At 41.6% G+C, this 26,290-nt stretch overlaps 2 protein-coding genes across 3 annotated transcripts in view; one reads left to right on the top strand and one right to left on the bottom strand.

Moving 5' to 3' along the window:
- Positions 1–26,290, bottom strand: part of LOC143809899 (uncharacterized) — an 848,616-nt gene that overhangs the window by 501,431 nt on the left and 320,895 nt on the right. The window lies entirely within an intron of this gene.
- The window catches only part of UFL1 (UFM1 specific ligase 1), an 84,460-nt gene that overhangs the window by 8,710 nt on the left and 49,460 nt on the right, over positions 1–26,290 (top strand). For both annotated transcript variants that reach the window (XM_077289701.1, XM_077289702.1), the window contains exons 5-11: positions 1,433–1,547; positions 2,285–2,415; positions 5,449–5,507; positions 17,457–17,603; positions 20,409–20,584; positions 21,170–21,349; positions 24,787–24,904. In XM_077289701.1, coding sequence (XP_077145816.1) covers positions 1,433–1,547; positions 2,285–2,415; positions 5,449–5,507; positions 17,457–17,603; positions 20,409–20,584; positions 21,170–21,349; positions 24,787–24,904 — 926 coding nt within the window. The remainder of the gene's footprint in view (positions 1–1,432; positions 1,548–2,284; positions 2,416–5,448; positions 5,508–17,456; positions 17,604–20,408; positions 20,585–21,169; positions 21,350–24,786; positions 24,905–26,290) is intronic.

Below are 26,290 nucleotides of genomic sequence, written 5' to 3'. Positions count from 1 at the left end.
AAATGGGGTCACTTATGGGGGAATTCTGCTGTTCTGGCATCTCAGGGGCTCTGCCAATGTGACATGGCACAATCAAACCAGTGCAGCAAAATCTACACTGTAATATGGCGCTCCTTCCCTTCGGAGATTGGCACTGTGGCTCAAAAGTAGTTTTCAACCACATGAGGTATCTGTGTACTCAGGAGAAATTGCACATCAAATTGTGGAGTCCATTTTCTCCTGTTACCCTTGTGAAAATGCTAAATTTCGGGCTAAAAAAACATTTTTGTGGGAAAAATTGTATTTATTTTTTTAAAATGTTCATGGCTCAATGTTAGAAACTTCTGTGAAGCACCTGGGGGTTCAAGGTGATCAATACACATCTAGATATGTTCCCTGAGTCAAGTTTTCAAAATGGGCTATTCACACGCGACATGGCGTCCGCTAATTATTCCAGAAAATTTTGCATTCAAAAAGTCAAAAGCCACTCCCTTCTTCTAAGCCTGGCCTTGCGCCCAAACGGTGATTTTCCCCCCACATATGGGGTATCTGTGTTCTCAGAAGAGACTGCACAAAAATTGTTTGGTCCATTTTCTCCTGTAACTGTTATGAAAGATTGTGTCTAAAGTAAATTTTTGTGAAAAAAAAAAAAAAAAAGTTAAACTTTTATTTTTTTTTCCTTCCACATGCCATTAGTTTCTGTGAAGCACCTAAAGGGTTAATAAGCTTCTTCTTGAATGTGGTTTTGAGCACTTTCAGGGGTGCAGTTTTTAGATTAATGTCAGTTTTGGGTATTTTCTATTATCGACCCCTCAAAGTCACTTCAAATGTGATGTGGTCCCTAAAAATGGTTTTGTAAATTTTGTTGTAAAAACGAGAAATCGCTGGTCAACTTTTAACCCTTATAACTTTCGAACAAAAAATGTTATTGTGCTGATGTAAAGTAGACATGTGGGAAATGTCATTTATTAACTATTTTGTGTGACATGACTGATTTAAGGGCATAAAAATTTAAAAAGTTTGAAAGTTTCAAAATTTTTGACAAATTTCCGTTTTTGTTTTTTTTTAAATTCACAAATAAATGTAAGTCCTATCAAAGAAAGTTTATGACTATCGTGAAGTACATGAAAAAAAGCAGTCTCAATCAGTGGGATCCATTCAAGCGTTCCAGAGTAATTGCCTCATAAGATGAGTGATCAGAATGGAAAAAATTGGCCTGGTCATGAAGGTGAAAACATATCAAGAATCAGCTGTCTGATTCCCTTCAGTTTTACATTAAAAATGACAATAGTATGTTTCACATATTTTAAATTCCTTGAATGAATAGTTTCTAAACTGACTTTCTAATAGTTAATTAACCAAGAGGACAATAGCGACATATGTCCCGAGTTTCATATGTGTTTCTTATTTTTAGCAAGACGCATCTATTCACATTTCTTCTTTTTATTATTAGCAACTATCTGGACCAGATAGCTGAAGAAGTCAATGATAAATTGCAGGAAGCCGGCCAAGTGACTATATCAGAACTATGCAAGACATACGACCTTCCTGGAGACTTCCTGACAGAGGTGATAAAGGAACGCGCCAGAGCCGTATTTCAGTAGCTCTGTGTTTCTTTTATTACTACCACTGCATTAGGGGATAAAACGGATTCTTCCCACTGTTGACATTTACAGGAATATAGTTCTCAGGGTAAGCGTACCCTAAGTGCTTAACGCTGACAGCAGCAGGGAGGAGGGGCACTGAGGAACTTGTCATCTTTAACATGGAAATGGTCAGTTTTTCACGCTGGGATGAGATTGCTGTCAGAGTTAAAATCAGATAGTACACTGACCGCACACTGCCCCATGTGATTCAGTAGGGCTGATCAGATAACTTATTTCACCTGGGCCAAGTGTTTGTGTTAAAAAATATCTCCGCATGCATTATTCTCTTCTGTATATTGGATGAGACTCGCCTATTCATACCCATGGGTGCATGCAAATAAAATCTGAATCCCATAGAGATCATCCATATTGCATCCCATTTTTTCTGGCTGTGTTACACTAAAGCTGTACATAATGAACAGATGCCACATGGATGGAACACGGATGACAATCGGCCAGCATTTTGTTTTCCCATTCTCTGATCTGAACTTGGTCTAATACATTATTGAATTAGTCTCCTAAATCTAGGACTATGCTCCACACTTTAGGGTTGATCATAGATACATCACAGCCATATGTAGGACTTGCTCAGTCAAACAATAGAGTCCAACAGTAGGAAAGTAAACAGCCTCTCACGTCTAATCCCTCTTTACCTGCAGTCTTTGGACCTAAGACTTGGAAGTATAATCCAAGGGAAGATAGACCAGAACAACAAGGGTGTCATCTATACTGAGGCATTTGTTGCCCGCCATAAGGCACGCATCCGAGGGCTCTTTACTGCAATTACAAGGTAAGCGTCTTTCACACACCTACGTGCCACAAGTTCCTATATTATATTCATATTATAATCTATAGCCGTATATTCTAGTTCAAATAAGAGGTTCTAGAAGACCCAGATACATTGTAGGAGAAGAGTTTTATTGAAAATCAATCAGACACCTACTAACAGGTTCTTCAAGAGATATACTTGGATAAAACACAGCTTTGTTTCAAAATGTTATTAAAAAACAAAAGTGGTAAAATGTATGTGCAGCTTTAAAGGGGTATTCCCATCTCCAGGATTCTATCCCAATATGTAGTAGATGTAATAATAATAATAATAGCAAATACCTTCAACTAGAAATGTAGTATAGTTTTTCTGATATGCCATGTCTCTTTCCTCATGTGCAGGACCTTAGGTTTCCATGGTTACTACAACTAGCGAACTGTCTATATATCATTGGTGGTAACAATGGCTACTATCCTTGGCTATCTAAGGTTCTGCAATGCCTTGGTCATGGCCTTAGCGACATATGTTATCAGTAGAACTATACTACATTTCTAATTGGAGATAATTGCTAATGTTATTACACCTACTACACATTGAGATAGGATCTTGGAGATGGGAATATCCCTTTAATGTTTGTGTACCGTAAAATAGAACTCCACTGTAAAGGTACCTTCACACGAAACGACATCGCTAGCGATCCGTGACGTTGCAGCGTCCTCGCTAGCGATATCGTTTCGTTTGACACGCAGCAGCGAACAGGATCCTGCTGTGATGTCGCTGGTCGCTGAATAAAGTCCAGAACTTTATTTGGTCGTCCGATCGCCGTGTATCGTTGTGTTTGAAAGCAAAAGCAACGATACCAGCGATGTTTTACACTGGTAACCAGGGTAAACATCGGGTTACCAAGCGCAGGGCCGCGCTTAGTAACCCGATGTTTACCCTGGTTACCAGCGTAAAAGTAAAAAAAACAAACAGTACATGCTCACCTGCGCGTCCCCCAGCCTCCGCTTCCTGACACTTACTGAGCGCCGGCCCTAAACTGAAAGTGAAAGCACAGCGGTGACGTCACCGCTGTGCTGTTAGGGCCGGAGCTCAGTCAGTGTCAGGAAGCAGACGCTGGGGGACGCGCAGGTGAGCATGTACTGTTTGTTTTTTTTACTTTTACGCTGGTAACCAGGGTAAACATCGGGTTACTAAGCGCGGCCCTGCGCCTAGCAACCCGATGTTTACCCTGGTTACCCGGGGGCATCGTTGGTCGCTGGAGAGCGGTCTGTGTGACAGCTCCCCAGCGATCAAACAGCAACGCTGCAGCGATCGGCATCGTTGTCGCTATCGCTGCAGCGTCGCTTCGTGTGAAGGTACCTTAACACGAGCTAATCCATGTGCTAGACCAGGGGTGGGAAATTTCCAGCGCGTGTGCCGTTTATTGCCAGTGATAACCTTTTTCTCCGGCCCCCGGCCAGATTCCAGGAGACCACAGTGCTGTGTTTTGCCTGAGCCCCTGGGTTATTTCCCTTTCATCCAGGCCAGAATAGCTATATACACCATGTCAGAATGGCTGTATAGTCCAGTCTCCGCCCCCCAGCCTCACTGACAGCTGCAGCTTGTACTGAGCAGTGTGAGATCCCAGGAGCTGGAAGGACACTTGAGGATCTGTCAGTCAGACTAGGTGGGTTGAGATTGAATTCAGCTCATAAATAAACATGGACTTGTTCACTTTTTCACTTTCTTGCTAGACACAAGCTTTAAAAAAAGGATTATACAGCCAATGTGGCCTGGATTTTCAGAGTATCTACACCTGCCTCATCTGGTCTGAGATCTCCTTATTACTACAGGGAGCTTATATTGCCATGTAGGGTGGGTATCCAGTAATCTGATTGCAGGGACGTCAATTTAGTTTGATGTCAAGGCAAGCAGTTAAAGAAGAAATATATTTATTTGGAAACTGAAATTTCCATTAAATGTTGTAATCACCCAAATAAATGTGAAGTGCAGCATAGTAGTTCCCAGGATATTAGAAAATAAAGGGGTTGTCCACTACTGGACAACATCATGGTAATGGACACAGCCTGCTGCATAATTGAAAAAAAATGATTCTTACCCCCAAGACTAGCAATGCTTTTCTGCTCTCGGCTCTGTGACCATCGCCACCATCATGTTCGAAATATCCTTCACAATGCTGTTTGAGCAGAAGAACTCCTGTTATTTAGTGGCCATTGATCGGCTGCTGCAGGTATTTAACATTATTTGTTAGGAGACTAGAGAGACATGGAGCTGAGAGCAGTGGAGGGGTCAGGGAGGGATTGGTGCCGAGTGGACAACCCCCTTGAAATTCAGAGAGGAAGAGAACTAGAACTCTAGTGCCACCTATTGGAAGAAGTAATCCTAACTGTCAATGTCGCACCCTTTAACGAGCCTTGTCACATGACTTAGGATAATAGCTAAACCAGAATCTCAATTTGCACCTCGTCAGTGCAAAGTGGAGATCTGATTTGGCTGATTGAGAGGCGTCTGACCCAAGTCATGTGACAAGGCTCGTTAAAGGGTCAACATTGACTCTTAGTATTGCTACTTCCAATAGGTGGCACTAGAGTTCTAGTCCTCTTCCTCTGAAGAGACAACATGCAATAAATACGTAACTACTGTACAATTAATAGTTACATAACTTATTATACTGTATGATTCTTTACCACTTTGTAGACCTCTGCTGACTGTCAGTGAATTCTGGCATTATTCTAGGATGCAGAAGGTGATGACAATGTGCCGTTGGCATGGCTCTCTTGTAATCGGCCATGTTTCTAAGTCAGTTGGATATGATTAGGATATATTCTGAGATTCCTAGATCTTGCAATGGTGAGGCGCCAATTATTTTAGAAATCTTGCAGTTGGTTGCATTAATTCAGATATCTATTTATATAAAGTAGTAGAGCATAAGGCCAGTGAAAGACGACAATCCACTGAAAAAGTTTAATAATTGTGTATCTATTTCATTAAGCTATAAACCTAATAAAGCCATTATATTAGTGACCAGTGCTGTAAATTGCTTTGTTTTAGACCCACACCAGTAATCGGGCTGATTTCTCAGTATGGTTTCCCAGAGCATCTTCTGTACTGTAAGTCTTTCCGCATGAGTCCTCCATTCATTTACCAGGGATCGCTGATAAGTCAAACACCTCTATTAGGCTGGTTTCAGACTTGCGTTCCTGTGCGCTGCGGATGGCAGCGTCCTTCCTCCTTGCTTCCTCCGTGAAGCTCCGCCTACTGCCAGATGCTTCCTGCGTTTCCCTGCGAACCTATCTTTAACATTGGGTACGCAGGGACATGCGTTGTATGCGGATGTGTCTGCACGTGGCGATTTCAGGTGTGCGGCGCCCGCACGGAAACGCAACATTTTCGGCTTGGGGTTAGGTCTGTGTTGAGGTTGGAGTTACAATTGGATTTCCACTGTTTAGGTACATCGGGATGTCTCCAAACGCGACATGGCGCCCGCCATTGATTCCAGCCAATTTTTCGTTCCAAAAGTGAAACTGCTGCCTCCCTTTGGAGCCCTGCCATGCGCCCAAACAGTGTCTTTCCCCCCACATACGGGGTATCGGCCGGTATTCGGGAGAAATAGCACAACACATTTTGTGGTCCATTTTCTCCTGATACCCTTGTGAAAATTAAAAGTTTGGTTCTAAAATAATTTTTTTTTTTTTTTGTGAAAACAGTAAAATGTTCATTTTTTTTTTTTTCCTTCCACATTGCTTTGGTTCTGTTGAAAGGTTAATAAACATCATGAATGTAGTTTTGCACACCTTGAGGGGTGCAGTTTCTAGAGTGGTGTCACTTTTGGGTATTTTGTGTTATATTGACCCCCCCCCCCAAAACTCACTTCAAATGTGAGGTGGGCTCTAAAAAAAAAAAAAAAAAAAAAAAAAAATAGTTTTGTAAAAATTAGAAATCGCTTTTAACCCTTATGACGTCCTAACAAAAAAAAAGTTGTTTCCAAAATTGTGCTGATGTAAAGATGACGTGGGAAATGTTATTTATTAACTATTTTGTGTGATATGACTCTGATTTAAGGGTACAAAAATTAAAAGTTGGAAAATTGCAAAATGTTCAAATTTTTTGCCAAGCTTCCATTTTTTCCATAAATAAATGCAAATCATATCAAAGAAGTTTACCACTAACATGAAGTACGATATGTCACGAAAAAACAGTCTCAGAATCAGTAGGATATGTTGAAGTTGAAGCGTTCCAGAGTTATAAGATCGTAAAGTGACAGTGGTCAGAATTGTAAAAATCGGCTTGGTCATTTACAAGTGGGGGAAAAAAAAGTATTTAGTCAGCCACCAATTGTGCAAGTTCTCCCACTTAACCCCTTTCTGACATCGGACGTACTATCCCGTCGAGGTGGGGTGGGCCCGTATGACCACCGACGGGATAGTACGTCCAGCGCAATCGGCCGCGCTCACGGGGGGAGCGCGGCCGATCGCGGCCGGGTGTCAGCTGACTATCGCAGCTGACATCCGGCACTATGTGCCAGGAGCGGTCACGGACCGCCCCCGGCACACTGCGATCATGATCGCAGTGTACCGGCGGTACAGGGAAGCATCGCGCAGGGAGGGGAGGTACAGCAAAGTGTCAGATCGGCGATCTTGCACTATAACATGATGCCCCTCCTGGGGCAATGTTATAGTGTAAAAAAAAGAAAATATTCACATGTGTAAAAAAAATAAAAAAAAATTCCAAAAAAAAATTCCCCCCCAAAAAAATATTGTCCCTAGAAATACATTTCTTTATCTAAATAAAAAAAAAAACAATAAAAGTACACATATTTAGTATCGCCACGTCCGTAACGACCCGTCCTATAAAACTGTCCCACTAGTTAACCCCTTCAGTGAACACAGCAAAAAAAAAAAAAGAGGCAAAAAAACAATGCTTTATTATCATACCGCCAAACAAAAAGTGGAATAACACGCGATCAAAAAGACGGATATAAATAACCATGGTACCGCTGAAAACGTCATCTTGTCCCGCAAAAAACGAGCTGCCATACAGCATCATAAAAAAAAAAAAAAAAAGTTATAGTCCTTAGAATAAAGCGATGCAAAAATAATTATTTTTTCTATAAAATAGTTTTTATCGTATAAAAGCGCCAAAACATAAAAAAAAATGATATAAATGAGGTATCACTGTAATCGTACTGACCCGAAGTATAAAACTGCTTTATCCATTTTACCAAACGCGGAACGGTATAAACGCCTCCCCCAAAAGAAATTCATGAATAGCTGGTTTTTGGTCATTCTGCCTCACAAAAATCGGAATAAAAAGCGATCAAAAAATGTCACATGGCCGAAAATGTTACCAATAAAAACGTCAACTCGTCCCGCAAAAAACAAGACCTCACATGACTCTGTGGACCAAAATATGGAAAAATTATAGCTCTCAAAATGTGGAAATGCATAAAATATTTTTTGCAATAAGAAGCGTCTTTCAGTGTGTGACGGCTGGCAATCATAAAAATCCGCTAAAAAACTCGCTATAAAAGTAAATCAAACCCCCCTTCATCACCCCCTTAGTTAGCGAAAAATAAAAAAAATTAAAAAAATGTATTTATTTCTATTTTCCCGTTAGAGTTAGGGCTAGGGTTAGGGCTAGGGTTAGGGCTAGGGTTAGGGCTAGGGTTAGGGCTAGGGTTAGGGCTAGGGTTAGGGCTAGGGTTAGGGCTGGGGCTAGGGTTAAGGCTACAGTTAGGGTTGGGGCTAAAGTTAGGGTTAGGGTTTGGATTACATTTACGGTTGGGAATAGGGTTGGGATTAGGGTTAGGGGTGTGTCAGAGTTAGGGGTGTGGTTAGGGTTACCGTTGGGATTGGGGTTAGGGATGTGTTTGGATTAGGGTTTCAGTTATAATTAGGGGGTTTCCACTGTTTAGGCACATCAGAGGCTCTCCAAACGCGACATGGCGTCCGATCTCAATTCCGGCCAATTCTGCGTTGAAAAAGTAAAACAGTGTTCCTTCCATTCCGAGCTCTCCCGTGCGCCCAAACAGGGGTTTACCCCAACATATGGGGTATCAACATACTCAGGACACACTGGACAACAACTTTTGGGGTCCAATTTCTTCTGTTACCCTTGGGAAAATACAAAACTGGGGGCTAAAAAATAATTTTTGTGGAAAAATTTTTTTTTTTATTTTCATGGCTCTGCGTTATAAACTGTAGTGAAAAACTTGGGGGTTCAAAGTTCTCACAACACATCTAGAGAAGTTCTTTGGGGGGGTCGAGTTTCCAATATGGGGTCACTTGTGGGGGGTTCTACTGTTTAGGTACATTAGGGGCTCTGCAAACGCAATGTGACGCCTGCAGACCAATCCATCTAAGTCTGCATTCCAAATTACACTCCTTCCCTTCCGAGCTCTGCCATGCGCTCAAACGGTGGTTCCCCCCCACATATGGGGTATCAGCGTACTCAGGACAAATTGGACAACAATTTTTGGGGTCCAATTTCTTCTGTTACCCTTGGGAAAGTTACCCTTGGGAAAATACAAAACTGGGGGCTAAAATATAATTTTTGTGAAAAAAAAAAAAAAAGGATTTTTTATTTTCACGGCTCTGTGTTATAAACTGTAGTGAAACACTTGGGGGTTCAAAGCTCTCACAACACATCTAGATGAGTTCCTTAGGGGGTCTACTTTCCAAAATGGTGTCACTTGTGGGGGGGTTCAATGTTTAGGCACATCAGTGGCTCTCCAAACGCAACATGACGTCCCATATCAATTCCTGTCAATTTTGCAATGAAAAGTCAAATGGCGCTCCTTCGCTTCCGAGCTCTGCCATGCGCCCAAACAGTGGTTTACCCCCACATATGAGGTATCGGCGTACTCAGGACAAATTGTACAACAACTTTTGGGGTCCATTTTCTCCTGTTACCCTTGGTAAAATAAAGCAAATTGGAGCTGAAGTAAATTTATTGTGAAAAAAAAAGTTAAATGTTCATTTTTATTTAAACATTCCAAAAATTCCTGTGAAACACCTGAAGGGTTAATAAACTTCTTGAATGTGGTTTTGAGCACCTTGAGGGGTGCAGTTTTTAGAATGGTGTCACACTTGGGTATTTTCTATCATATAGACCCCTCAAAATGACTTCAAATGAGATGTGGTCCCTAAAAAAAAATGGTGTTATAAAAATGAGAAATTGCTGGTCAACTTTTAACCCTTATAACTCCCTAACAAAAAAAAATTTTGGTTCCAAAATTGTGCTGATGTAAAGTAGACATGTGGGAAATGTTACTTATTAAGTATTTTGTGTGACATATCTCTGTGATTTAATTGCATAAAAACTCAAATTGCGAAATTTTCAAAATTTTGGCAAAATTTCCGTTTTTTTTTCCACAAATAAACGCAGGTAATATCAAAGAAATTTTACCACTATCATGAAGTACAATATGTCACGAGAAAACAGTGTCAGAATCATCAGGATCCGTTGAAGCGTTCCAGAGTTATAACCTCATAAAGGGACAGTGGTCAGAATTGTGAAAATTGACCTGGTCATTAACGTGCAAACCACCCTTGGGGGTAAAGGGGTTAAAAAGATGAGAGAGGCCTGTAATTGACATCATAGGTAGACCACAACTATGAGAGTCAAAATGAGAAAACAAATCCAGAAAATCACATTGTCTCATCTGGCAAGATTTGTTTTGCAAATTATGGTGGAAAATAAGTATTTGGTCGTTAACAAAAGTTCATCTCAATATTTTGTTATATATCCTTTGTTGGCAATGACAGAGGTCAAACGTTTTCTGTAAGTCTTCACAAGGTTGGCCCATTCCTCCATGCAGATCTCTAGAGCCGTGATGCTTTAGGCCTGTCGCTGGGCAACACAGACTTTCAACTCCCTCCAAAGGTTTTCCATGGGGTTGAGATCTGGAGACTGGCTAGGCCACTCCAGGACTTTCATATGCTTCTTATGAAGCTACTACTTCGTTGCCCTGGTGGTGTGCTTGGGATCATTATCATGCTGAAAGACCCATCCACATTTCATCTTCAGTGCCCTTGCTGATGGAAGGAGGTTTGCACTCAAAATCTCATGATACATGGCCCCATTCATTTTTTCATGTTCATTCGTCCTGTCCCTTTGCAGAGAAACAGCCCCAAAGCATGATGTTGCCACCCCCATGCTTCACAGTAGGTGTGGTGTTCTTTGAATGCAACTCGGCATTCTGTATCCTCCAAACATGACGAGTTTTGTTTCTACCAAACAGTTCTTCTTTGGTTTCGTCAGACCATATAACATTCTCCCAATGCTCGTCTGGATAATCCAAATGCTCTGTAGCAAACTTCAGACGGGCCCGGACATGTACTGGCTTAAGCAGGGTGACGCGTCTGGCACTGCAGGATCTGAGTCCCTGGCTGCATAGTGTGTTACTGATGGTAACCTTTGTTATAGTGGTCACAGCTCTATGCAGGTCATTCACTAGGTCCCCCCATTTGGTTCTGGGATTTTTGCTCACCATTCTTGTGATCATTTTGACCCCATGGGGTGAGATCTTGCGTGGAGCACCAGATCGAGGGAGATTATCAGTGGTCTTGTATGTCTTCCATTTTCTTATTATTGCTCTCACAGTTGATTTCATCACACCAAGCTGCTTGCCTATTGCAGATTCAGTTTTCCCAGCCTGGTGCAGGGCTACAATTTTGTTTCTGGTGTCCTTCAACAGCTCTTTGGTCTTCACCATAGTGGAGTTTGGAGTGTGACCGTTTGAGGTTGTGGACAGGTGTCTTTTATACTGATAACAAGTTCAAACAGGTGCCATTACTTCAGGTAATGAGTGGAGGACAGATGAGCCTCTTCAAGAAGTTACAGGTCTGTGAGAAACAGAAATCTTGCTTGTTTTTAGGTGACCAAATACTTATTTTCCACCATAATTTGTAAAAGAAATCTTGCCAAATCAGACAAGGTGATTTTCTGGATTTGTTTTCTCAATTTTGACTCTCATAGTTGTGGTCTACCTAAGATGTCAATTACAGGCCTCTCTCATCTTTTTAAGTGGGAGAACTTGTACAATTGGTGACTGACTAAAAATACTTTTTTCCCCACTGTAAATACCAAATAAGCTCTGTCACTAAGGGGTTAATTGGATATTATATTTAGTTTTTTTGACCAACATGGTAGTTGCGGCATGCATATGTCTGTGTTCCTATACCATCTGTTTTGAGGCAGCTCCCTAATATTGAGCTGAGCAACAGGAGAAATATATACCGTATATACTCGCGTATAAGCCGACCCCCCCTAATTTTGCCACAAAAAAATGGGAAAACTTAATGACTCGAGTATAAGCTCAGGGTGGAAAATACAGCAGCTACTGGTAAATTTCAAAAATAAAAATAGATACCAAATAAAAGTAAAATTAATTGAGACATCAGTAGGTTGTGTTTTTGAATATCCATATTGAATCAGGAGCCCCATATACTGCTCCATACAGTTCATGATGGGCTCCATAAGATGCTCCATATTAAAATATGCCCCATATAATGCTGCACAAATGTTGATTATGGCCCCATAAGATGCTCCATACAGATATTTGCCCCATATAATGCTGCACATGGCCCCATAAGATGCTCCATACAGATATTGGCCCCATATAATGCTGCACATGGCCCCATAAGATGCTCCATACAGATATTTGCCCCATATAATGCTGCACATGGCCCCATAAGATGCTCCATACAGATATTTGCCCCATATAATGCTGCACATGGCCCCATAAGATGCTCCATACAGATAATTGCCCCATATAATGCTGCATATGGCCCCATACAGATATTTGTCCCATATAATGCTGCAAATGGCACCATAAGATGCTCCATACAGATATCTGCCCCATATAATGCTGCACACGGCCCCATATAGATATTTGCCCATATAATGCTGCACATGGCCCCATAAGATGCTCCATATAGATATTTGCCCCATATAATGCTGCACATGGCCCCATAAGATGCTCCATATAGATATTTGCCCCATATAATGCTGCACATGGCCCCATATAGATATTTGCCCCATATAATGCTGCACATGGCCCCATATAGATATTTGCCCATATAATGCTGCACATGGCCCCATAAGATGCTCCATACAGATATTTTCCCTATATAATGCTGCACATGGCCCCATAAGATGCTTCATACAGATATTTGCCCCATATAACGCTGCACATGGCCCCATAAGATGCTTCATACAGATATTTGCCCCATATGCTGTTGCTGCGATTAAAAAAACAAAAAATCACATACTCCCCTCTCAGGCCCCCGGCACTTGCTATACTCACCTTTCCCGTTCCACCGCCGACCACCGCTGTGACTTCCCCGTCCTCTGCACTGACTGTTCAGGCAGAGGGCGGCGCGCACTAATTGCGTCATCGCGCCCTCTGACCGGAGCGTCACTGCAGAGGACGCAGAAGACACAGCGGCGCCGACGGGGGAACGGGGAGCAGGTGAATATCGCGCACTGCGTTATACTCACCTGCTCCTGGCGTGGTCCCTGCACGTCTGTTCCCCGGCGCCGGTTCTTCCTGTGGTGAGCGGTCACGTGGTACCGCTCATTACAGTAATGAATATGCGGCTCCACCCCTATGGGAGTGAGTCGGGTCCATATTCATTACTGTAATGAGCGGTACCATGTGACCGCTCACTACAGGAAGAAGCTGCCGGAGAACCAGGAAGGTGCAGGGACCGCGCCAGGAGCCGGTGAGTATGATTACACAGCTCCGCTCCCCCTCCCCTGACGACCCCTTGGTATGACTCGAGTATAAGCCGAGAGGGGCAATTTCAGCCTAAAAAAATGGGCTGAAATTCTCGGCTTAGTCTCGAGTATATACGGTAATTGCACAGCCCACAATGAAGTCAGTGTTTGACTATGTATTTCATGGCTGTGCTGAGTCCTTTAACTCCTTCATAACCTTGCGATTTTGCATTTTTGTTTTTGCCTCCGTTATTCCAAGAGCCATCACTTTTTTTAATTTTTCCGTCCTCCTATCTGTATGAGGGCTTGTTTTTTGCAGGACGAGTTGTACTTTTGAGTGACACCATTCATTTTATCATGTGATGCACTGGAAAGTGGGGAAGAAAATCCATGTGCGTTGAAATTACAAAGGAACTGCAATTTCACAATTATTTTTTATTTACCATGTTCACTATATTCTAAAACTGATCTGGCAATAGTATTCTCCAGGTCAGTAAGAGTACTCCGATACCAACATGTATTGGTTCTCTTTATATAAATTGTGGAAATTTATAGGAAAAATAATTTCAATTACATCAACATTTTCCAAGACCCGTAGCGGTATGATTTTTTGGAATCTGGGGCTGGTGAGGGCTTTTTTTTTTTTTGTGCCCTGAGCTGACATTTTTATTGGCACTTTTTTGGGTGTAGATTCAAAGTTTTGAGCGCCTTTTATTTCAATGTTGCTACCAAAGAAACCTAAATCTGGCCTTTTGTGACTTTTTTTTTTTTTTCCTCGTTACGCTGTTTGCCGATTGGATTCATTTATTTATCTTTTGATAGATCGGACTTTTATGAACGCAATGTTACCAAAAATGTTTTTTTTTATTTTTTTTATTTTATTGGGGCAAAAGGGGGTGATTTGAACATTTGGAAGGGGATCATATTTTTAGAAACTATTCTCACTTTTTAGGGTATGTGCGCACATTGAGTATTTGGATGCAGCTATTTCTGCATCTCTTGACAGGAAAAACGCAGCATGCAATAGATGTGAGAAAAGAGAGATATGGAACAGCACCCCAATTTTACTCCCTGTGGGTGCCAGGCCTCCAATCAAACGTCCAATTTATGTAGTATCAAAATATGAAAAGGGAAGCTGCGATCCAATTTAGAAGCAAAAAAGTGGACCTTATTAAGCCCAAAAGGCAATGTTACACCTACTACATGTTGGGAAAGGATCTTGGAGATGGGAATACTCCTTTAAGCACATATGCTTCTATATTTCATAGACTTGACACGGAGATTTTTGGTCATTTATGTTGTCTTGAGTCAAACCCACAGTAATGAATCCATGGGTTTCCCTATTTCTAGACGCAGGGTATCATGTCCGAGTCATGGTCCTCTCAGATCATGTCCTCTTTCTATACCCTATATAATGTATCTGGTTAATGAAATTATGACCGCCCCCTCCTTGCCTATGGAAACAACAAGAGTATAATTCCCTTTCCATCCTTCATATGTAATATTAGACCTCAAGTTAACCCATTGTATAGCAGATTCTGTAAAATAAACTAAACCATAATTTGAGAATAACCTTTTTGTATTTTATAGTATTGATAATATGTTTCATATTATTAGATGATGAGTCTTCTCCACTTATTAAAGTGCACAATGCGATCTATAAAATAAAGAAACAGAAGAAAAACTAAAATGCTGTTTCATCTTTTATAGTGTATTTATATTCTTTAAAAACACTTCAGGAATGCATGTACCACTGAATTGGTAGGAAAGGACTTTTCATTTCAATTCATCTACACTATAGCAGTTACTTTAAATTCCACACACAAATATAATTATCTAATTTTATAATATGTTGTGGGGTTAAAGGCACATGATGGCTGATTAAATCAGTTATCATGTGCAGAGAAAGATGTGGGCTCAGCCTCTGAGTCTGCATCAAAGGCAAGTGACACCAACTTTGATGTAAAAATACTTCAGAGGTCGTAAAGGGGTTAAACAAATGACTTTGGAAGAATTAAGATTGGTGTTTCATGTTCCATTCTTAAAGAGGACTAATTCAAAAAACTGTTAACTACCTTGTAAAAATCCCTGAGCTCCCCTGATTATGCTGCATCTCTACATTTTGTGCTGCGTCGCTCCATTGTAGAGATTTTCACATTTATTTCTTCTGGAGCAGACTATCAGAAATCTCTGCCTTGCAGACTAGCTGGGTGTTTTCTTCACAGTCTTCTCCTGGGGCGTGTGCTTTCACCCCTCTTTCCAATAGACTGCTGAACTATGATTGGCAGCGTCTGAGAGGTAGGGGTGAAATTGCGCACAGCCCAGAAAAGACTGGGGAAAAAAAACCACTCAGTTGGACTGCAAAGCGGAGATTTCACATACTGCGCTTTACACTGTGTACAGAATTATTAGGCAAGTTGTATTTTGATCACATGATACTTTTTATACATGTTGTCCTACTCCAAGCTGTTCAGGCTTGAGAGCCAACTGCCAATTAAGTAAATCAGGGAATGTGCATCTCTGTAATGAGGAGGGGTGTTGTCTAATGACATCAAAACCCTATATAAGGTGTGCTTCATTATTAGGCAACTTCCTTTCCTTTGGCAAAATGGGTCAGAAGAGAGATTTGACGGGCTCTGAAAAGTCCAAAATTGTGAGATGTCTTGCAGAGGGATGCAGCAGTCTTGAAATTGTTCGGTGATCACGCTTCAAAAGTTTGGCAATCAAGCGTTTCACGGCAAATAGTCAACAGGGTCGCAAGAAGCGTGTTGGGCAAAAAAGGCGCAAAATAACTGCCCATGAATTGAGGAAAATCAAGCGTGAAGCTGCCAAGATGCCATTTGCCACCAGTTGTGCCATATTACAGAGCTGCAACGTTACTAGAGTAACAAAAAGCACAAGGTGTGCAATACTCAGGGACATGGCCAAGGTAAGGAAGGCTGAAAAACGACCACCTTTGAACAAGAAACATAAGATAAAACGTCAAGACTGGGCCAAGAAATATCTTAAGACTGACTTTTCAAAGGTTTTATGGACTGATGAAATGAGAGTGACTCTTGATGGGCCAGATGGATGGGCCAGAGGCTGGATCAGTAAAGGGCAGAGAGCTCCACTCCGACTCAGACACCTGTAAGGTGAAGGTGGGGTACTGGTATGGGCTGGTATCATCAAAGATGAACTTGTGGGACCTTTTCGGGTTGAGGATGGAGTGAAGCTCCACTCCCAGACCTACTGCCAGTTTCTGGAAGACAACTTCTTCAAGCAGTGGTACAGGAAGAAGTCGGTATCGTTCAAGAAAAACATGATTTTCATGCAGGACAATGCTCCATCACATGCCTCCAACTACTCCACAGCGTGGCTGGCCAGTAAAGGTCTCAAAGAAGAAAAAATAATGACATGACCCCCTTGTTCACCTTATCTGAACCCCATAGAGATCCTGTGGTCCCTCATAAAATGTGAGATCTACAGGGAGGGAAAACAGTACACCTCTCGGAACAGTGTCTGGGAGGCTGTGGTGGCTGCTGCACGCAATGTTGGTCATAAACAGATCAATCAACTGACAGAATCTATGGATAGAGGCTGCTGAGTGTCATCATAAAGAAAGGTGGCTATATTGGGCACTAATTTTTTTGGGTTTTGTTTTTGCATGTCAGAAATGTTTATTTCTAAATTTTGTGCAGTTATATTGGTTTACCTGGTGAAAATAAACAAGTGAGATGGGAATATATTTGGTTTTTATTAAGTTGCCTAATAATTCTGCACAGTAATAGTTACCTGCACAAACAGATATCCTCCTAAGATAGCCAAATCTAAAAAAGAACCCACTCCAACTTCCAAAAATGCTTAGCTTTGATATTTATGAGTCTTTTGGGTTGGTTGAGAACATAGTTGTTGATCAGTAATAAAAATAATCCTCTAAAATACAACTTGCCTAATCTGCACACAGTGTAGAGGAAATGTGAATATCTCTGCAGTGGAGTGATGCAGCACAAAACAGAAAAGACCAGTCAAATCTGGAAAGCTTAGGGAATTTGTAAGGTATTTAACTCCATTTTTGGACACGTCTTCTTTCTGACTGGCATATGAAACGCTCAGTCTTTAAACCACAGTAGGAAAATGCGGCAGATATATTGCACCTAGCACATCTTAGGCTGACTTGACTCCAAGAGTTGAAGTCTCCATTTCCTATGTGTAGTAATATCCACCTGTTTGCCCCACTGTCTAATAGTAGAATGGGGGTCCGTCTCTGTCCTCTCCGGGACAGTTGTGGGCGTTGCTGACAATTAGGACTTGCCATTTTGAGATAAAGACATGCTTGCTGTAATCTCTTTTCACAGCGCTGTTGGAGGAACTTGTAAACTGTGGACGTTTGAAGGGCACAGTGGTCGGCGGAAGACAGGACAAGGCTGTGTTTATTCCCGACATCTACGCCAGAACACAGAGCAATTGGATAGACGCCTTTTTCAAGCAAAACGGTTACCTAGGTAACGCACTTCTCTTCTGTGTTCACGAAACAAGGGGGTCTTTGTGAATCTTGTGTTCAGCCACATGAAGGTGATTTAGAGAATGCCGCTTCGGGCACCAAAAATCTGGCTTTTCACTTTCTGCCTCCAGACCTGCGAGCCCACGACATTCAGCACTACGGCTCATTTGTGTTGACTAAAATAGAAAGAGGTGGGAGTTCAGAGTAACGGGGCATTTATCAGCTATAATGCACACAAAAGGGACTGTTTTCCCATCAGCTTCTCGTTACCCATCATCACAGTGTGACATGTGTAATTACCAGACCACAGGCTACGTGACTACAAGTGCACTAAGAAAGGACGTTTAGAAGTGTAATTACACATATTTCAATAATTTTACTTAAAGGGAACCTGTCACTAGGCTGAGAGCAGGATTATGTAGGGGCAGAGACCCTGATTCCAGCAATGTGCCACTTACTAGGCTGCTTGCTGCAGTTGTGACAAAGATTACTGTTTGCTCTGCTGCAGATCTAGCAGTCTATAAATGCTGAGCTCAGTATAACCCCGCCCACACTACTGATTGGCAGCTTTCTGTGGGCACTGTGCATAGGCAGAAAGCTGCCAATCAGTGGAGGGGGCAGGTCAGAGCTCATGAATATGGAGGGCTACATGGCCTTCTGTGTACTAGTCCTCTAGTGATGATCTCCTGCTGATAAATTAGTGGGGGTTCAATCGAAACGACACAAAGACCAGGAAGTGTCATACAAATGGAATTGGGGACTCTGCTCTCAGGTACAAATCTGGTGACAAATTCCCCTTAAAGGTTATGGCCACCTTTTGACATAAAAACCAACATATGTAACAATTATTTTTTATTTTAGTTAATAAAGGGCGATTAAGCCAAGCTTATGCCAGAGAACTTGGTTAAAAACTTTGAAAAGTCGTTAAAACCAAATTTGCCCCCCAAATTTTGCAACTTTGTGTGTTTTCACGCTAGTGTGAATCAGCACTGGCAAAATGAAGTTTGCTGGGACATGGCCACGCACGGCCGTCAGATTCATCAAATGTGTCATCAGTGTGTGCACCAGATACACTGATCTTCTCCCTGGCCGGAGTAGCATTTCCGACACTTATACCACGCTGCATTCACTAAGTGGTGTGCACCTTCTACAACAGTAAGACTGGCGTATCTTGAGTATGGCTACGCCAGTCTTGATGAATCGGCCCCCCAGCCTGCAATCGGCAGCCCTACATTAATATTGGGACGTCCTGATGTGCAGGTTCCTGTCGGATCCAAGTTTCAGATTTTTCCCCTTGTGGGTAGTGTCCCTCATTAATGTAGGCTGGGTGTGAGCTGTGCGTTTCTCCAGGGCACTGCTCTCCTCACTTGTTTCATGTATCCGCACAGCTCCAGGACCGCAGTTACCTCCTCTCCATTTGCTTTCCTCCTTGTCTATAGCTTTTCTACGTTCATAAACTTGTAGATACTTTTTGCCTCTTTCCACTGCAGATCTGTGTAAACCCCCCTCCCTCCTGTCTCTAAGGCTAAGTGTAGACCACCATGTATTCTCTAATCTGAGAGAGTCTGGTCAATTGTGCTCTGATCAGAATGCGAGCTTTAAGTGACATGATTCTCTCAGATGAGAAGAGAGAAAAAAATGTCTCCATCTTCTCCATTCTGTCAGTCTGTGGAAATTGGGCAGCATTCAGATGTCATCCGAGTGCAGTCCAATAGTTTCCACTGACTCATTGACTTGCATGACCGAGTGCGATCCGAGTATCAGATCCAACTCAGTCATGCAGCACGGCCTCATAGAATAACATTGGTCCTTGTGCGTTCTGATATTTTGTCGGACCAAAAATGCAGCCATATCCACAAGCCCTAACAATGATATAAGAGAGGGAAGGCAGAAAATAAAGCTGTGGGAGCGCCAAATGTGTATCTGCTAGATAAAGGCCTTTACAGATCCCCTGCAGAGAAAATGTGTAATGAAGACTATTTGGAAAGTTGCTTATCTTTGCATTTATGAAACAAGTAAACTATTAAAATAAATTCTGTGCTAAAGTATACATAGGCGTTAAAAAAACACTCCACAAAAATGTTTCCTCCAATAGTGATATATAAATGTGATAAATAGTAGCGGAGTAATGATTCTTACAGGCGCTGTGTTAGTGAATGATGTCCCAAAGCAATGCCATGTCCAAAAACCTGTTTCTCTCTGCATTCCTGTGAGAGTCACATCAAGGCTCTCGTACAGATCCGTAGAGAAACTGTTTCTATGTTCAGTAAATGGATCCAAAATTCTGTGCTGCATAGTTTATTAAAGGGGTTGTCACTCTGTATGACTGCAGACTTGTAAGTCCTCTCAGCGCACTGTGTGCAGTGAGGATTCGCCGCTGTCTGCGCCGTTCCAAGCTGTCACGTATTCGATGTGCATACTCCCGGCCAAAGCCTGTCTAGTGGGCGCTCAATACAAATGTGTGACAACCGAGGCTGCGCCCACCGAACAGTTGTGGCCGCCAGTATGCATATTGCATAATGGGGCGCCGGCAGCTGCGAATCCTCACAGCGCACAGTGCACGCACAGGAAGGATTCACAAGTCTGCAGTCACACAGTGTGCAGGCTTGTCATTCTAGATAGGACAAAGCTTTTAATATAACTTTTCAGCAATTACAGATTTTAGAGATTAAAAACTTATGTCTGACCAATATAGATAGATAAAGGAATAAGTTATATAAATGATCCGAAGTGTGTCCATTAGTTACAAATTGTATCAATGCACGGCTTGGCTTTTTGTTATTCATCTATTGCTATGTTTATTCAGAGTATGATTCCTTATCGAGACTTGGGATCCCAGACCCAGTTGGATACATCAGGAAAAGATACAAGTCTGCCTCGTTAATTTACCTGAAGTCCGTTTGTGCTGGTCAGAGTATATTGGATCAGGTGGAAGCTTCTGCTGAAGAAGCCATTAGCTCAGGATCATGGCTGGATATTGAGGTATGTAGGGAAGGGGCCTTTAAAATGAAGTGCTAGACATATGTCCTATCTGAAAATGTCTCTGAACTCCACAAAACCCGTTAGTGTGTTTTATATGCCACTATTAGCATTGAGCTAACATTTCACTGTACATGCCATTCAAAATACCTAAAAACACACAACGCTTTTTCTAAAGTGCTCTGCGTGTAGCCTTCCATAGGGTAAGTGCAGACGAAAAGTCTACTGCAAATCCTGATGTGTTAGCATGAAAAACATTGCTTTAAAATGTTTTTTCCTACTTTTTTTTTGTTGCATATTTCTTCCCATTCATTAGTGTGGGTGAAATCTGCTGCAAAAAAAAAATGACATGCTGCAGATTTAAACCTACTGCATGGAAAAAAGCAAGCAACATGTGCATGAGATTTCAGGAATCGCATTCACTCTGCGGTCCCTAGGAAACCGTTTGGTTTTTTTTGTGGCAAAAATGAATATAAAAAAAAAAAAAAAAAAAGGTGACAAAAACGCAATGTGTGTTGTATGCACATTCCCTTAGAAGGATTTCTTATTCTTCACTTGTAAGCTGCTTTTTTGTCTTCTTGATTCTAGCCTTTGTTACCGAGCTGCTTTTCTGTGGAAGACACTTCAATCTTACTACAGCAAGTCATGAGGGCATTAAATAAAAAGTCCTCCGCTCGAATCTTTGGAGACAGCATTGTCGTCAGTGAGAAGTTTATAAATGAATGCTCCAATATTTTCGGTAACCTCATGCAGCACAAAGCTGAGAAGGTATGAATGATGTGGTCACTGATATGATATATATATTATATATATTCTCATGATATTAACTAATTACCTAAAAGCACATTACCGTTTCAGCCAATGTATTCAGCGTGGGAAGAAATGTTTCTTTATTATTATTATTATTATTTTATTTTTAGACAATTTAGTTCTTTCTTTCCCACGGTTTTCACTATTTTTGCTTGCAGTCATTGGATTACAGCAGATCTCTTTTGATCATGTTGTACTTTGATAACTGCAGTAATTTTTCCGAGCTATTCACCAATGTGATCGTTACATGACCAGGACATATAGGCATTTCACTTGCATTATGCATTTTCCAAAACTCCATTTGTTAATGATGTGCTTTTGATTTATTATTAACACCAAAGGAGGTTTCCCACAATGGCTCCGGGAAAGTTATCTTTATATAATTTTTAATGATTTAGCAATGTACCCATGGAATGCAATAATAATGAATATCACTGACAATCTATCTACAGTGGATTTGGGAGAGGAAACATGGACAATTCCCTGCTGCTGATTAGTAGATTGAAGTAGTATAATTTGCGTTTTTTAATGTACACATTTCGAAGTACACGCATTTCTTCAGTATATAACCACACCATACGGTTAATCCTGGAGAAGTGTGTGTACTTTGAATTTATACTAATTCTTGGCTTTGGATCTTCAATCTACTCATCAGCAGCGCGGAAATATCCACTTACCTTCTCCCAATTCCATTGTATTGGTCAGATGACCTGTGGATCTGCAGCAGCTGGAGTTTTTATACTTTCTTATACTTTTCCATTGTGGTGTTCACAGCTCCATCAAGTTAGCACAACATACTTCATTTCTTTCTTTTTTGCACTTTTTTGCTTATATATATATATGGGTGAGAATACAGTAGGTGAGGATAGAGCTGGTCGTGCAGCGGTTGGTTGATCGGTGGTTACTGCAGGTTGTAGGCTTGTCGGAAGAGGTGGGTCTTCAGATTCTTTTTGAAGATTCTGATGGTAGGCGAGAGTCTGATGTGTTGTGGTAGAAGGTTCCAGAGTAGGGGGGATACACGAGAGAAATCTTGTATACGATTGTGGGAAGAGGAGATTAGAGGGGAGTAGAGAAGGAGATCTTGTGAGGATCGGAGGTTGCGTGTAGGTAAGTACCGGGAGACGAGGTCACAGATGTATGGAGGAGACAGGTTGTGGATGGCTTTGTATGTCATCGTTAGGGTTTTGTACTGGAGTCTCTGGCCAATGGGGAGCCAGTGAAGGGATTGACAGAGGGGAGAGGCCAGAGAATAGCGGGGGGACAGGTGGATTAGTCGGGCAGCAGAGTTTAGAATAGATTGGAGGGGTGCGAGAGTGTTCGAGGGGAGGCCACAGAGCAGGAGGTTGCAGTAGTCGAGGCGAGAGATGATGAGGGCATGGACTAGGGTTTTTGCAGATTCTTGGTTGAGGAATGAACGGATTCGTGAAATATTTTTGAGTTGAAGTCGGCAGGAAGTGGAAAGGGCTTGGATATGTGGTTTGAAGGAGAGATCAGCGTCAAGGATTACCCCGAGGCAGCGAGCTTGTGGGACTGGGGAGAGTGGGCAGCCATTTACTGTAATGGATAGGTTCGTTGGGGGGGTCGCGTGAGATGGGGGAAAGATGATGAATTCTGTTTTGTCCATGTTAAGTTTGAGAAATCTAGCGGAGAAGAAGGATGAAATGGTGGACAGACATTGAGGGATTCTGGTTAGTAGGGAGGTGATATCTGGTCCAGAGATGTAGATCTGTGTGTCATCAGCATAGAGGTGATACTGAAAACCATGAGATTCTATGAGCTGTCCCAGGCCAAAGGTGTAAATGGAGAAGAGCAGGGGCCCAAGGACTGAACCCTGTGGGACTCCGACAGATAGGGGGCGAGGTGAGGAGGTGGTGTGGGAGTGGGAGACGCTGAATGTCCGGTCTGTTAGGTATGAGGAGATCCAGGATAGGGCCAAGTCTGTGATGCCAAGGGATGAGAGGGTCTGTAATAATAGGGAATGGTCCACTGTGTCAAAGGCAGCCGACAGGTCGAGGATAAATATATATATATATATATATATATATATATATATATATATATATATATATATATATATATATATATATACTCTGTAGTTGGCAAAAAGGCAGAGCAATATGTTTCAACCTCAGCATTTTGGTGCCGTTTGCTTGTCATATTTATTAGAGGTGGTAGGCCCATTATAATCTTTCTACCTAGACACGAGTTAAGAAAAAAAAAAATCATATTTGTATAAAAAATTATTTACACCACACATCAAAATTTGGTTATACTACAAACAATTTTAATTGCCATAGAGGCACACCACGTATATTAATGCGTGATACGAGTGATATCTGCAATCTTTTGATCAACATAGGATAATTAGCACTGTTGATAAAGGGGTTGTCCCAGAAACAAAGTACATTTTGATCATTTGATCTTGAAATATTAATACCGTATATACTTGTATAAGCCGAGACCCCTAATTGTGCCACAAAAAACTGGGAAAACTTAATGACTCGAGTATATGCCTAGGGTGGAAAATGTAGCAGCTACCGGTAAATTTCCAAAATAAAAATAGATACCAATAAAAGTAAAATTAATTGAGACATCAGTAGATTAAGTGTTTCTGAATATCCATATTGAATCAAGAGCCCCATATAATGCTCCATAAAGTTCATGATGGGCCCCATAAGATGCTCCATAGTAAAATATGCCCCATATAATGCTGCACAAAGGTTAATAATGGCCCCATAAGATGCTCCATAGACACATTTACCCCATACAGTGCTGCATAAAGGTTAATAAGGGCCCCATAAGATGCTCCATAGAGGCAACAACAAAAAAAATAAAAGGGTTATGCCTCTAAGAATGTATTATAAAACACAAAAGTATTTTTGTTTTTTAGAAGAATGATTACACTTCTCAGACCTACCAAACAATTGACCTTAAAGATAAAAGAAATAACTACCATGGTTCTTTCAGCATCGCTCTGAAGTTTTTGATCATTTTACTTTCAGATCATGGTCTGAGGCTGGCAATATTGCAGGCATGTTTTTTTTTCCCTCCAGCATATATAGAATTTATAAAGACAGGAATGTTAGAATCCATCACTTATGCCTTCTATGGGTTAGAAAAGTTGAAGATACATTTACGCTTCAAGTTTCTTCAAGATAGACCATCAGGTGCCCAGTGAATTTGGCTGCAATGTTTTCCCAGAGGTTGGCGACTTTTTCTTTAAAGCACCTTTAGAGGTAAATATGGTGCTTTGTGTAGGAGGGATCCATGCATCTAAATATGGGTGATATAGAGTAGTTGTTGGGTCTCCAGCAATCTGAGCGCTGAATAGAGGAGCAAAGGACAACCTGATAATACAATGGTCATTTGTAGTGTCCCTGTTTTTGTTTTTCCAGGAGATGAAGCAAAGCCCTGTATTTCTGGTGACGGAAGAAGATCTTAAACAAGCCTCTCTATTGGAAAATGCAATAGGCAAGAAGGAGAAAAAGGATGAGAGGCGGAAGAAAGCCGCAGGTTGCCATTTTGTTTCTGAAGTGTTTCGTTGTCTGCTTCCTATCTAGTTAGTAATGTGAAGTGTACCATGACAGCAGTCCCGACAGTACATGTGTGAGACCGGGATGCTAGACACCTGCAGTTACTGTACAACTAGAAGTTTCTGACGGGAGGAGTAATGAGTAGCTCTTTGTCATGAAATATTAATTTGAAGCTATGAACTGGCCAATTTTGATGCAAGCGGTGAATTCTTGTCTCATCTGGTTTAAACAGAATTTGGAGGTCCAAATAATTTCAGCAGAAGACTGCTTTGGTTAGGACTGCAATTAACTTACGTGGTTTGGTTGTGGAATCATTTGCTACTGTCAAGTTTTTTTTACTTTTAATAGCTATTCTGAAAACGGCATTTCATGTTTCATGGTGTTTAAGCCTATTTGGGATGTCGTAACCTCTCCAGTGTAGTACTTCTGTAGTGACCTATAGATGGTGGGTTTCTGAGCGTCCTCTAATTCATTTTTCCGTCCCTTTATGTATCACTTCTTGCGGCTCTCTGAGGTCCCCTTTATTTGGGCTTTTGTTAGGGTATGTTGCTGACTTTGGATGGCCTGGCTGCCTGGGTTCCTGGCTCACTCTGGGCTCCGGCTTAGCAGGGCTTTATGATGGTAGAAGATGGGGTTACTACTCTGTATGTGCGCCTGGTGTGATAGTACCATCTTTTGTATAGTGAGCCATATGGAGAATTTGCCCAGCTCTGCCAACAGGCTATATATTTGAGGTGCTGCCATGGGCCTGGAGGAGACCTTTTTCTTTCTTTCTCTCTCTCTTTTCCAGGAGATGTCAGTGTTCGGAGCTCCGCACCGAACACTAGGTGTCCGGTATGACCCCTGAACTTTACAGTTTGTGTCCCCTCATCTCTAATAGAGAGTGTCAGAGCTCTGTAAAGGTCATGAAGTGATTTCATTTTTGAGCTCCTCTGTGTAGCCTGATTATAGATAAATGTGATGTGGCTATGATGTTATGGATGAAATAATTGAGATGTGGCAGCTGAGAAGTGTGTTGTATGCTGGCACTTCACAGAGCTTTGTAGGTGAGGGCTTCAGCATCTGATGGTAGCCCGTGCAGCCTCCTCGCACCATGAATCCTAAACCTTAGGCCAGAAAGTCTCTAGAGAGCTAGGCTGCAGAAGAATATTTTAAGCATGGATATAAAATGAAAAGAAAAATTTAGAGGGAACGACAAGTGTCAAACAATTGTACATTCCCACGGGCTGTATCAGCTGTGGAATTTCCACATCTTAACATGCAGTAAAATTGCAAAAAAGTATGCTGCGTACATCACCATGCATCTTTAGCAGTGTAGGTCGAATTATACTGCTAAATTCCCCCACGTGTGAATGAGAGCTTGCTG

The sequence above is a fragment of the Ranitomeya variabilis genome, chromosome 2 (genome assembly GCF_051348905.1).
Source record: "Ranitomeya variabilis isolate aRanVar5 chromosome 2, aRanVar5.hap1, whole genome shotgun sequence".
Lineage (NCBI taxonomy): Eukaryota > Metazoa > Chordata > Amphibia > Anura > Dendrobatidae > Ranitomeya > Ranitomeya variabilis.
Note: the sequence above shows the minus strand (reverse complement) of the source record. Positions and strands in the feature narration are given on the sequence as shown.